This window comes from Montipora foliosa, chromosome 3 (genome assembly GCF_036669935.1).
Source record: "Montipora foliosa isolate CH-2021 chromosome 3, ASM3666993v2, whole genome shotgun sequence".
Classification (NCBI taxonomy): Eukaryota; Metazoa; Cnidaria; class Anthozoa; order Scleractinia; family Acroporidae; genus Montipora; species Montipora foliosa.
In genome coordinates, this window is record NC_090871.1 from 34,480,893 (window position 1) to 34,495,500 (window position 14,608).

The 14,608-nt window shown below is 38.0% G+C and overlaps 1 protein-coding gene across 5 annotated transcripts in view; it reads left to right on the forward strand.

The window, feature by feature from the left end:
• Window positions 1-4,677: 4,677 nt before the first annotated feature.
• LOC137997334 (rap1 GTPase-activating protein 1-like) overlaps window positions 4,678-14,608 on the forward strand; it is a 43,065-nt gene continuing 33,134 nt past the window's right edge. Inside the window, exons 1-2 of one of the 5 annotated variants that reach the window (XM_068843265.1) lie at window positions 4,678-5,084; window positions 12,801-12,913. In XM_068843265.1, coding sequence (XP_068699366.1) covers window positions 12,884-12,913 — 30 coding nt within the window. In that variant the 5' untranslated portion in view covers window positions 4,678-5,084; window positions 12,801-12,883. Of the gene's footprint in view, window positions 5,085-8,486; window positions 8,505-9,515; window positions 10,042-10,374; window positions 10,650-12,800; window positions 12,914-14,608 lie in introns of those variants that run through there. The other 4 variants (XM_068843270.1, XM_068843268.1, XM_068843267.1 and 1 more) reach the window with 4 other exon arrangements.

Genomic DNA, 14,608 nt, shown 5'->3' on the forward strand with positions numbered 1-14,608 from the left:
CGTGTTTAGATGAGGCTATGGAAACACGGAAAACGTTCTCTGTTGCTTAAAGAGTATGTAAATACTAAAACTATTCAATCCGAGTATCTTGGATCTACTTTTTCAAAGGTTAGTCATATCTAACTTTTTGTACGCTATTGAAGTTTGGGGTAGTGCTTTTTATAGTGAGTACTTGAGTAGGATTGATAAATTAGCCAAAGCATTACTATGTCATTGATATATTAAAAAGTAGACATTTAAAATTTTGGCGAAGAGTCACTACTACTGAAACTGCTTTTACTGACCACCCGAAAGGACTAGACAACTGTATAAAAGGGTGCACAATTATATTTTACCTAGAATTAACATTCACGGAAAGGATTGATGAAAACAATGCAACTTGACATGGACCGGTCCTTAACATTTTTCCCTAACGGCGCAGTCGTTCGTGGTGATTCTCACAGACTTAAATTGAGTACCCAGGGCTCGAAATAATTTCCGGAGAGTCTCCGGACACGATCACCGGCCAAATTCATTTTAGCTCGGTCACGTACCGTTTCTGGTCTGTCAAATTATATAAAATAAGTAACTCCTAAAACAGGGGCCCATGAACCAAAACTGGCGTTATATATTTCCAAAAAAGTTGTTGCTTAGAGCTTATAGCACTTTAAAGTACTCAATGTCAACAACGGTTCTTGTTGCATTTTACCCAGGGTTTCCGATCAAAGTTCCGCAAATGACAATACACAGCGACTTGCTACAACTGATCAAATGTGACCGGTCAACATGACCGGCAAGACGAAAGGTTGACCTGTCAACTCCCAAATCAGTTCGGACATTGTCCGGAAGTACAAGGAAAAAGGAAATTTTTTTATCCTTGAGCTTGTGCTTTCACGGGTCATACGTCACAGGTCATTGTTCTATCAATACAGAAAGTATCCTAAACATTCATAAAAGCTAACCTTAAGCCCAATTAGGCCTAAACAAAAGCTTTCAGGCCTAAGGTTAACTTTTAGGAATGTTTAGGATACTTTCTGTATTGGTAAAACAATGACTTGTGAGAGAACTGGTGACTACTCACAAAATTCAAACCGGGTCACAGAGGTGGGAGACGCCCGGTTGATAACCGCTAAACCACCTTGACTTCCCACATGAGCTTAGTACGGTGCCTACAAATTCAAAGGTATTTTTGCCCCGGTTTATGATTATGTGGCAAATGTAGATCTTAACAAGTGTTATTGAAATCGAAAAAGAAAATTGGAGGTAACCACGCATTTTTCAAAGATGATTCATGAACAATATTTGTAAAAAAGCTTTAAAATACAGAGCCATGTATGGCGTTCTTTCTCAGAGTGAAGCTTAATTATTTCTGAAAAATGCATAGTTGCCCCCAATTTTCCTTTTGGATACTAAAAGGATTTACTAAGATCTATTTTGTCTGCATAATTTTAAACTGCGCCAAAATATTCCTTTATTAGTAAGCATCACCGATAGGAAATCCGAAATGCGCAGAACGTATGCACAATAACAATAGTAGGCACCGTCCTTAATTTGCTTTCCCCTATTTTGTGGTAGTGCACTACTACACGTGCTTGCGTTGCGAGTGAAAACCAGGCTTACGTTCCGTGTTTGCCGTAGGATGCAGGGGAACAGGGCTGGCGGCGTAAAAGCACTCGCCTCCCACCAATGTGTCCCAGGTTCGATTCTCTGACTCGTCACATGTGGGTTGTGCACTACACCCAATGTCACCGAGTTGTAATAGTGTAAGCAGAGTGTCCGTGGTGCCAATAGGCCCGCAGCGCGTGCATAAGTCACTAAGTAAACAGGTCTGTTGGAAGCGTGCTTGAGTTTCAACAAAATGAGCCCCAAAATCGGCAAGAATTTGTGACGCTGATGAATAGTAAAGCAGCTGCTATTTCCAAAACGATGGAATTACCTGGTGATGAATAACCTGGTCTAGGGGAGTAAATTTTTGACTTTGCAGAAACAATGGGCCACCTCAAGAGTTAGGCGATGGTGATCTTTGTGTTGAATTCGCACATTTCTTGTCAAACTTTATAACACTTGAAAGAAAAAAAACAAACTAGCAAAAAACCCAGTGTCTTGTTATCATTTTTACACAGATGTATCCTTTGCTTCGCGAGTGAACATGCAAGGTAACTTGATCAGTGCGCCCGCTGAATTCTACGGCACTTTCGATTTTGTGATTTACTGGTGCAGCCAAAAGTATAATAAAATTGAACGTCAGCGAAAAACATTTTGGGAGATTTTTGCTATGGTAGTTTTTTATATTCGCGGCTCAAAATCAATGTGGTTTTCATGTCGCGAATGTTGTTGCAGATGGTAAAATATTTCATTCTCGATCGACACTTCCTGAAAACTTCCTTCTGCTCTTCCTAAAACTATGTATCAATATTCTTTTCTTTTTCATCAACATTTGTTTTGCATAAAGCAGGCTAGCAAAATATGTACCTTGCCTAGTTCGCATTTTGGAGCGTTGAAATAGAATTTTCGGTCCTATATTTCGGTCTGACATAGCAAGTCGTATATTTTGAGGCCAACCATCCAGATACTTACCCCGCCGGACCCCTAGGGATTAACTTCAGTGAACTTTTGTCTTGGAAAGCTATCAAAAGCTCAGGGTACACGCTTAAACTTGTAGTGACAAAGAAGTTGTATGGGAACGTGAAAATGATCAAAGCCATTCGTATCTCGATTCCGTTTTATTTTCTTCAATCTTTCTGGGTTTAGTATTTTACTCGTAACCACACGTCTTCTCAGGGCCCGGCTTTTTACCTAAGACATCTACCATGGCACCACAATGACGGTACCAAAACAATGTCGTGTAGTATTAGAGCTACATATTGTGCAAAGACATCTCCTGGAAAACAAAACGCAGTCAATTTGACACTTAAGAATAAAGCGCTGTGTTACTGCACTGCCTGATGTACGCAATGCCTGCCTATTTTTCTCCGTTTACCGTCGAATTTTAAAATAATTAATATTGTTATCATTGCTTGCATGTTGCAATTGCACTTAGTCTCATTTTTATCTATATAAAGTGTTAACTGGCAGTGCTTGTGGTAGTTGTAGTTACTGTGGTATTTTTTCGAGAGGGAGGAGCAAGGTAAGGTTGGCGTGTTGATTTCACTAATGTTCCGTGGGTTGGATTACAACTGGATAGAGCCATAAACGGTTTTTGGTCCTGTTCTCCCCAATTTTTCAGTTCTCTGGTTTTCCCTTTCACCAAAAACTATTCTTTTTTGTAACAATATTTATTTGAAGCATTCCTGACCCCATTTGCTTTTGCATACTTTTTCTGGGGGGGGGGGGGGGGGGCTATGTCACGCAAAATGATGAAATTATGTCCAAAAGTAAAATGAAACATAGCAATAATAACTTAAAACTTTTGAACAACATAAAAGAAATACATAAAAAGGAGAGAGCAGCGTGGATGGACAGAAATGGACGAGATTGAAACGGATTGCAATTGGGTAGGCTCGAAAAAAGTCGGCCCGACGATTTTCAAGTTTATGGATAAAGGTACTTTTTGCTCAGAATCATCTTGTTTGTGATGAACGATAACTTTATCAGTAAAGGAATAGACCTCTTTAGCTAGACGTTTTGTTTTCCCATTTCAGAGCATATGATGTTCCCAAGGGCATTTTCCTTTTGTTTTTTGGTAGGACGACATTTGAAAGAAACTGTTCCCTGGAATAACATCACGTGGTCTGAAATGGGAAAACAAAACGTACAAGCTAAAGAGGTCCATTCCATTCTATTCCATATTATCATTTTCGAGTTTTAAACTCGTGATTAACTAAAGACATCCTTTAAACACCACCTTGAATTACGTGACATAGCAGCTTGAACTTATTTTGTATTTTATGTCGTTTATTTCATTCTCTCCGTCTGACCCAAATATACGATAAAATCTGTTTGTTTTTGTCTTGTCATGGCAACTACAGTTCAATCGCCAAGGAGATAAGAATTTAATTTTATATATTGTAATCTTGTATGATAGGTATTACGAACACAGACAGCTGCGTGTGTGCTGTCAAGGGTTTCCAATCCCACAACTATTTCATGCCAATATAATGCGTTCTTTAAATTGTCTAAACAGCAAAATCAGAAGAGCTCAGACTTTTCAAAGCAAATCATTTAAAACAGTGGTGTCAATTCACGGTTATAATTTGTTACATCTCGTACTCACGACCTGTCGCGCTCTTTCTAATCACAGTGTACATTATTCCTTTCTTCTAGTTGGCAAGTTTGAAGGTAATTTCAGTGTCATTATATTGCCATCTCCGGTCTATTATTGTTTGTGTTCAAGTGCGTGTTTTTTTTTTTTTTTTTCCGGAGTTATCACGCACTACTTCCAAACAGAACTTCCGGTTACTTGAAGTTACTTGAAGGCTTACACAGAATGGCGGATTAAAAGCACGATGATATCACGCGCACGCTTACTTTATAGTAGTTGGGTGAAAAATTCTCTCTGATGCAAAAGCTACTTTTTAGCCACGTTAAAAATGTACCAATATTCGATTTATGCGCAGGCGTCGTTAGTGTCTAGCAATCAACATTCAAAGCGATTCATGCCTTGTACACTTAAAATAAACGTAACCAGGGGCATTTCCCAAAACAAGATGCATATTCAGTTGATTGTTTAAAATAATGGCTAAGTACTTCTAAGCGTGCGCATTAAGTTTCACCGCTAAATTATGCCATTCTTTGTCCACTTGTTCTAAAAACGAAGTGCGTGCTATTACTGCTCGTAATCTCATTCACCCCAAATACTTGTCCGAGCCACTTCGATAGAACAAAGGATCCATCCATGGCTTTTCAGAGCATCTTGGAATAGTAGTTACATTACTCCGACTGGCCATTAAGGTATATGGACTCCATGACCAGAAGCTTCATCGAGTGGCGCTTTGGATAAGAAAGAGGCACTACAACAATATACTGACTAAACAGTTACTCCGCGACATCTTTCATAAACTCCTTATCACCGATATTCCAGTAACAAAAGGCGAAGACAGGACTTTTCAGCAATCAAGAGCCGACCAGACACTGCGTGATATAAACAAGCTACCGAATAACATAAGGTAACGATGTTGAATGGTGGGGGTATGTTTATAGTGAAATAAAAATGAACAAGAAGTAATCGATAATGATGACATCCATGTAATTAAATTTCCGGTTAAATTCTTAAATTTCTGCATCGATTCTGAGAAAACCACTCATAAAATCAGTATGCAATCATGTATTGAATCTCATGTCATTTATTTCTGAGAAGCCCAAGAAAATTGCGTTTTACTCAAATATTATATACTGTATTTCCTCGAATAATAGCCGGGGGCGATTATTTCTTTTTTCGCACCAAAAGGGGGCGATTATTCGAGGGAAGGCGATTATTCAAGGGAGGCGATTATTTCAAATATTTCTCACAGAAGGTCGTGCCTTAAATATTTTGTTTTATCATACCATTAAATCAAAAAAATGATCCAATCAAATATAAACCGAACATGGGCTTTTTTTGTGTTTCAAATTTGTTTCGTTGATTACGGTAATCAATGTTCAACGTCAATATCTTCGGCGACAGCAGGTCAGAGCCTGACTTTAACTGGATCAGAGGGGAGGGGGAGGGGGTATGTTGTTCCAGTCCATCACTACTCCGTCTGCAACTATGAAACATGATCGCGAAGGACTTTGGCTCAATGCTCTTAACCCCGATGTTTTTAAATAAAAAAAGATCTAACAGCCTGTGGCGCAAATTCGCTCAAAAAGTTCTTGATTTGATACATTTCTTGAAAATTTTTGGAACCTCCTAGCGCAATCCGGAAAATTTGTGGTTTTATGAGGCATGGGTACATCCTTCATTTGACATCACAAACTTCTCTGAACCGGTTTGGATTTAACGAACTTTGTATAGCACATTAAAAGTATTATCCAGAGAGAGAGAAAAAAAGCAAGATATCATAGGAAAAAGCCAATAACCAATAAAAATCTATTAAATTTCCAATATGGCGCTATGAATGTAAATTTAGAGAATGTGAGTGAGAATCAGATTGGTACAGGGCTGACTGTAATGCTCTTGTTTTTGCATCTGCTACATCAAGCAATGGTCACGTGAGCACAGCTTATCACTGAATGACAATAAAACAGAGTTTATTGTCATCGGAACCTGGCAGCAGCTACGCAGGACCAATTTGTCAGAAATTCGTGTCGACGAGGCTGTGATCCCATCATCGTCATCATTGAGGAACTTGGGGTCTTGGTTTGACCGCACCTTTTCTATGGCATAGCACGTGACTAAAACATGTAGTGCCGTTTTTACCATCTTCATAACATAAGGAAAATTAGGAAATATTTATCTCCAGAAACCACAGAAACTTTAATCCATGCATTTGTCACCAGTAGGGTGGATTACTGCAACAGTTAACTGTATGGTCTCCTCGCGTATCAGATAGCAAAAGTTAAGCGCGTTCAGAATGCGGCCGCTGGAGTTCTTTTTAACGAACGCAAATATTGTCACATTACTCCGTAACTGAAGCAGTTACATTGGTTACCGGTTAGTTATAGGATTCAGTTTAAGATTTTATTGATAACTTTTAAAGCCATTCACAATATGTGTCCGGAGTATATCAGAAGTTTCATTACTATTAGACCCGTAGCCCTAGGCACCCGATCATTAAGATCCTGTAGAGGTCCACTAGCTAGTGACCGTGGTCACCGTGTCGAGATGTAAGTCATACAAGACGTTAGGTGACGTTCATTCATGTGGGCGGCACCCATGCTATGGAACAATCTACCAACTGAAATCAGGAGCTATCTTAGCATTAGGAGCTATTCTAACTCTTTTTGAATCTGATATGTCCTGTCGCATTTTAGATACAACCGGAAATATAGGAATCTACCATCTTGAAAACATGCCATCCGTGGAATCGTGGATTTGAAGCCGGTGTTTGCAACCTACTATTTTTGTCCTTCTAACATCAAGGAAACAGTAACGAAAAGGCAATGAATTGCCCTCTCTGTTCTCTTGACTTTTCTTGGGTAACGAAAAAGCAAAGAACATTGTGTTAACACCACCATTCTGTTTCGAGTGTCGCTTGACGACTGAGCATCGTGTTGTTTGTGCCAGTTTGGAGGGTTCTTTTCCGTCTTTGAGGAATTCAAAACAGGAACTTAACATTAACACCGCAAAGACAAAGATGCGATATTACGTAACTGTTCCTTAGTTAACAGGTAACTAAGTCAACCGATATTAACCAAATCATTCTTTCTTTGGACAAATTGAAAACAATCAAGGCATTTTGAAACTGTTCTAAGTCGCTTTCTCGCTCCAGCGGACGAACTTCAAGTGTCAGCAACGAGAGGAGAGTGAACTGACTTGTCCACTTACTGATGCAACTACAGCAAGAGATTAGGATGCAAGATTAGTGTGCCTGCTGGTATAATATCTCGCTGGTGTCAGAGAATTTAGGATGAGTTCCAGGGGAGGGTCAAGACAGTTCAATCCCTTACCTAAGGAGGGTCGTTTTATTTTCCCCCCTGCTAATTCTTGACAAGTCCCTAACTACGTATGTATCTATGGTACAAGCAACCAGGTCAATGTTTGAAAGTGTCCAACCATTTCATTGGCATAACAATACCCTAGAACCTCTTTTAAAGCGAATTTCTCACATGAGTTGCCTTTGAAAATCAATTATCGCGTTGGACGATCCTCAAAGGTTACCAGTTTTTTCCTCCTTCCAAAGACAGAAGACTGACGTCTGACGTACGCTAGCGCTGTGATAGACTACCATTAGCGTTGCAAAAAGACTTCCCCCTCAAAGATAATCTGCATGCTTTGGAATCAAAAAGTCATGCATAAATGGACCATCGCCCAAAGACTACTAACTTTTGACCATGGACTACGAAGACTGGGCCTAGGAATGAATCTCTTAAGACAGCAACTAAAGCCTGGTTTTACTAGCGACGGAGTCGGAGTCGTAAGAGCTCTTATGACCTAATGAAAATCAAAGATCGGAGTCGTAAGAGGAGTCGTAAGCTCGACGGAATCGGAGTCGGAAGAATCAGAACATTTCCATTTTCTTCCTACTCCGTTTATGACTCCGTCGCTTATGATCCAGTGAAACCTAGAGTGCAGAAACGAAAGAACCAACCAATCACAATGCTTGGAATCGAGCTTTGTGATTGGTTTATTCTTCCGCCTCTGCTTCCGACTTCGACAATGATCGCAACTGGCGACGGAGTCATAAGCGGAATCAGCTTCCTGCTTCCGACTCCGACAGTTTGATTTTCACTAGATCGAATCGCTCTGTGCTTCTGATTACGACTCCGACTCTGACTCCGTCTCTAGTGAAAACCAGCCTTAAGACAGCTACTTTTCGTTTTTATTTCAACTGCTTTGACGATCCATTGCGTGACCTGAACGCATGCTACTACTTGTATCTTTGAGGGTTTATAGACTGCATTCAGCTAACGCCCTTCCAACCACTTTAACAGTCACTTCACTAAAGGCAAGCAATTTTGTTTTACCTATCAAACAAATAAAACGTTTTAAGGGTTTTGTAAAATGAATTCATGTATCACTTCCTAGGAGCGCTGTGCCCTGTTTCTAGCTTAGATCTACTCGTACTGATCTGGCACCTCTAAGTTGAACAGAGACCTTACGTAATTGAATTTTGTTCGGGTTAATTTATTCAACCATTACGTGTGTTTATTCGTGTTCTTAAGATGTTTAAATGAGCATCATAATAAGTGAACGAACATAGCACTTTCATTATGTCAAAACTGAACTCATATTTCTGGATGAGATCCCCCAAAAGAGAACAACATGAGCCAGCGTACTTCCGGCGCAGCACCTGGCTTTCGAGTCTGTTGAACTTGAAACTTGAAGAAACTGACGTGCATTTCATCAAGATGGTAAAAAGTCTGTTTCTGGGTTTTTTTCCCGAGAAGAAACTGACCTTTCGAATTTGGTAACTAGCCTTTATGTCTACCATGTATGAAGTTAATAATCTGACCGAGACAGGCACTTACCACCCTACTTAATATAATATATGGAAGCCCGTATACTTTATTCGTTATTTGTGTGAAAAGTTCAAATGTAACAGATTTATTGCGTGCAAAAATAACTGTGAGGTTTGTTCCTTCACGAAAATGTCCATCATGGTCTCCATCTTAGTTTGAAGCAGTAGTCAGTAAACGGATCAATTACTGCTGAAATAAAATGTCAAATTTTATAAAAATAGACTTCTATTTTGAGCAGATAAAGCTAAAAATATTCTTCAACATTCAGTCATAAACAATTTTCAAACCCCTTTCAGCATTTAGCTGAGCAAACGCTGTGTCGGCATGTTCAATGCAATCGAAATTCATACTGGAAACCGGTAGAACTGAGGTGGCGAAATACAAATTCGTCCAAAAGCGAATTGTAGTCGTAATGAAGGTGCCATGATGATATTTGCTTATCTTTGCTTTACGTAAAATTTTGGATTCATGCTTTTCAGAAGGCCTTTCTCACGGATATTGAAAAATATTGAGCCTCTGTGTTAACATAAAATTTGTCACGATGGAATGAAAGTCGCTTTGCGGCAGACCAAAGCAAAAGCCTGCGGCGGATATTAACGACTAATTATTACATTAAGTCGCGCTTCATACTTTTTCTATGAAGACGATAAATGAAAAGCAGCCGTAACGGAGAGATTATCAGACAGAATACTTCTTGGTTAATAGTAGCCAGTGGAAACCGCAAGGCCGTGATATCGGCATGTTTATGTATCGCACTTATTTCTTCTCGGGTGGATGGTAATGTTTTAAAGAAATTTCTTAAGTTTAAAGCAAACAACAAATCCTTTGGAGAAGCAGAAATATTTTCCTTCTCAGGTTGAGGTATCATACTGCTCCCGCGGTGCCTTGCCAACTCAGGTCAGTGGATGCTATAAGAAATTCTTAAAAACTCATTTCTCGTTATCTATAAAGCTGGGTTTCTTCAGTGCGTTTGGTAGATAGCTCAGTTCAGTTACATCTTCTTTCGATCAGGTTTACACTAAGGTATGTACTCTAGGATTGTAATAGAAATTTTTCGGCACATGAATAGGGTGACTGTCGGGGAGTGTATGTACGTCTATGTCAAAGGGACAGTACTCTTGTCGGCTGTCGACGTTAATATTGCTAAACTTTCAAACTTTCGTGTTTCTGGGAGCATGATTAAAGTTTATTAGGAGAATATTGTTGGTTAAAGTAATCATTAATGACTTAAGAAGCTATCATTTGAGTTTGTTGTACGTGTGGGAAAAAATTATGCAGATGTAATTTACTATATTTGACTGCGAACGTCGTCACGATTTAAGTTTGAAGTCAGAGATCAATCTACACCGCCTTTTTGCCTAAAGCCTGGCCGTGCCTGTAGACATTTTGTGCCACTTTTGTTTTCACTGCTGATTGGCAGATAAATATTTGGATAACAAATTTGCGGTGAGCAGAAATACATGTGAAGCTACACAACCACATCATAAATCTTGTATTCGCCGATCGATAGAACAATTTCGTGACGTCCTTTTTGAAGGTGTTACCGGGTTATTTTTGAAAGCTTGGCAATTTTTCCGGTCTCCTTAAAGCGCTTTCTATAATTCCATAACATCATCGTGCCCGAGGTGACGGTAAGTCTGTGAAAGATTGTTTTGTTTGTTAGTTTTCTTTGCATTTAACTCGAATTGTTTAGCACTAAGTTATCAATGATAACATTTCAATTCATCGTTCTAAAAGCAAAGAAAGTTTCTCTTTCTCCAGGGCAGCATTCAAGCGTTTCTATTCTCAGTTTTTAACTGCAATCGATTATATTCTTAACTCCGAAGGCATTCGGTTAATCAGTGAATCATTTTGAAAACGAAGGAATTTTGTTCATTTGAATGCATCGTATTGGGTACCGGTCCCTTCCAGTGTGACATTTAATTTAATTCCCCTTTAGTGAGACCCAAAATTTTTTTCACATCTTAAGATGCGGGAAAGCTTAATTGCACCTATTTCGTAGTACAATAGAGTATTTATGTATGGATTTGCAAATTCTGTTTCTTTATGCGTGCTTAGTAATGGATGTCATTCTTTCAGCTCGCTGTCAACGTCACATCTCCGTACGTAACTTTTTGACCGTTTTAAAGTTGCATTACTAAACGATTTCAACTCTTGATTACTGCCAGTGAATTTTAATCTTACTTTTATTTCTCTGGTTGATTCAACCACAGCAGCATTCTAAACTGTGTAATTTTTAAGCCAAGATTTCTAATGAGAAAGAACTACTACCAACATTGAGTTCTGATACAACTAAAGTCTTTCATTTGATGATAGGCCACCATTCACTTTAAAATGACAGCTCATACAACTTATCAGCAGTCTGCTATTTGACCTTGTCTGCCTGACTGGGCCTAAACAAAGTAAACATATTTGATGCCATGGTACAGTTGTCATGGCTGTAATATATCAGAAACCTGTCACTTGTTATCATGTTTATGCCGAGTTACAATGTACATTCTCTATTTTCGAATTTCCCATACGACACTTTGTTTTCCTCCCAAATTTTGCATAAACTTACTATTGTTTTCAAATGCTCTTGGGGTATTCCCAAGAGCATTTTGAACACAAGATTCGGTTTATGCAAAATTTGGGGAGCAAACAAAGTGTCTAAAGGGGAATTTGAAAATAGAGAATTATAGAGTGAATTGAGTTCTTTAATTGCAGCATTATTTTCAAGTTTTCTGAACTCATTAAGATGTAAGGGTAGATTATGTTTAAATTTTATGGTAATCAAGATATTTAAAGATGCAGGAACTTTGATATCTTGTCAAAGGACTCAAATCTTACATCAGAATAATTACTCATTATGTTTGGTGTAGTTTTCATAAATTATGCTGTTTGGTGGGTAGTTTTGATGGTGTCATTTATTTTAGTCTTCTTGCTAATTTCCTTGTGACACAAAAGCTGTAAGGTATGCCACTGCCTACAAATATTGGGAAAATATTGCATTTCTGTTTTTTCATGTTGATAATTTTTGTGAGGTCTTACATTTCTTATTTGCAAGTGTCAAGTTCTTCCAGTGCAACTTGGATGTGCATGATCATAATGATTTATTATACAAGACCAGGAATTATTTGCTTTATTTGGAAGTATTTTGCAGATTAGACTAGTTGTACCATAACAGGGAATAGCTAATGTCAAAATATGCTTAGATCAATTAAATGGGGAATTATAAATTATGATTCTATTATCTCTGTGTTCAAACCAATCCAGTCTAGAGTGCCAAAATTTTTAACACACTCTAAGATCTTGATCATAAAGAGTACAAATCCACTATATTGATTTTATACAAGTTATTTTATCACTTTACAATACAGTATTGTGCCCTTAGAGATTATTTAAAACTTTGCGATGTTTTTGACTTGGGTTATTAATGATAAGTAAGACTGTTACACCTGATAGTTTTCTTGTATTGAGAGTACAGAATAGAACCAAAGGCTTAGGGAAGGCTGTGTATCATTTTACTTCTAGAAGTTTAGCTTGGAAACAATGTGAAGATTTTTTTAGAGTTAGTGAAAAGGTTAGGCACAACCTAGCTGGGTTAATACGCAAATTACTGATTTTTTATAGATGTTAGGCGTAGTCTAAAGTGAGAATGATCATCCCAAGTAAATGGTATACTGAGCAGTCTACAAAAATGTCAGGTTGAAGGGGACATCACTGGACCCATAGCATAGCTCTTATTTTGCTGTCTTGATTGTTTGTATTTGCAATGATGGTCACCATGTGTTAAATCCTAGGGCAAGGCTATGAAAGAAGGATCAGAGTCACTTCACACTCTACCTGTGTGTGCTGTTGGCAACTGTATCCCTTATTGGGGACTATGCGCTCAATTGAGGCTGGAATGGCAATGGTATGAATGTAACTGATAAAGTTGTAAATATTTATGGCATAATTACTATAATTAGGAGGCATGAAATTATTATAGAGGGATAAGATGTCTATGTACTGTGCATAGTGAGTAAAAGGTTGTTAATCGTTGTAAAAGGAGGCTTAAGTACGGTAGGTATTTTCTGAATCAAGAGCATGTTATATTTTTAGTGAGTATGCAGGGGTACAAAGACTTCATTATTTAAAATGGGAAAAGAAGACTTCCCACACTGCCCCTTCTGTCCAGCAGATTCACCGTATTAAATGGATAAATTTATTCTTTGACTACACACAACTAGTCTGTTCTGGAAGGAGTTTCTTGATTGGTTTTCACATGTTGCTAATTCAAGACTATAACCCTCTAATAATGATGATGATATAAAAATTTATAGAGTGCAAATATCTATACGAATATAATCAAATGCATAATAAAAATAATTTAACGTAAAAAGTGGACTAGGTGTATACATTGATTACAATGAAAGGCATATAAATAAGGTTGAAGTGGCATGTGATTGTATGCATATTAAATTGAAAAAGTAAGTCTTATAAGGGAAGATTTAAATTTGCTAAAATTAGTTGTTATGTACCGGTATATTGTTCAGCAATTTGTTCCATACTGCTGGAGCTGCCATTAAAGGAGCTATAAAGCACCATATGAATAAGAACAAATTCAGCCTGATCAATAAAATATGTTCTTAATACAAAGGGAAAGGGTATTAGGATAAGGAAACAATGCAGTACGTGGACAGTAACTTATATCAATTAAAAAAGGACCATTAATACAAACTATAAAATCTATTACAAAACAGCATTATATGTTATTAAATTAAACCTCTAGTAATATATAATTTGAAGTATTTCTGAAACCAATTTTAAGAACACTTTCAGCAGGGCTTGAAATTAACCTTTTTGCTCAGGTGACAACTGGCGACTAATGGGAAAAATTTGGTCGCCAACTTTGCATGCAAGGAAAGTCATAATTCTTAAAAAGCACAAAAATAACAGCACGTAAAAAAATCTCTAAAGCCATTGCTGTTTTTGGCTTTGTCTTAAGTTTGCGACAGGTATATTTTGCAGGTTGCAGGTTGAAATTTAATTATAACTGGAAAACCGTTGGCACTAAAAATAGTTAATAACCCATATACTCATCAGGGGTTCTTACATAAAGTAGTTGGCGTCTTTCACATGGTAAAAACACGTGCAACTTCACCCTTCGGCAAGTATATTCTGTCTATCATAAACAGCGTCATGTAACAGTCATGGTAAGTCTATCGCTTTACCTTTCTTTTAGTGCCAGCGGTTTTCCAGTTATAATTAAATTTCAACCTGCAACCTGCAAAACATACCTGCCTTTTAGTTTGGTGATGGTGTTCTAAGGTTATTTGAAATGGAGCGAAGCACAGTCCGTGTTTTCCATAGCAAGGTTGCTTTTGACCTCTTCAAAACATAGTTGTAATACGACTAATTGTGATGGCATGCACCAGTACAATGTATTTGGGTAGCTTCCTTTGATAGAAACTTTTGGACGTGCCTGCAGATTTTGTATATGTGAAAGTACATGTAAGCAGCCCCACATGTTTTGTTAATATGATCATGGAGAGTGAGGCTTGTATCCATCCATGTTCCAAGATTCCTAGCAGAGGGGGACATTGGGGGCTCTATATTCCGCAACATT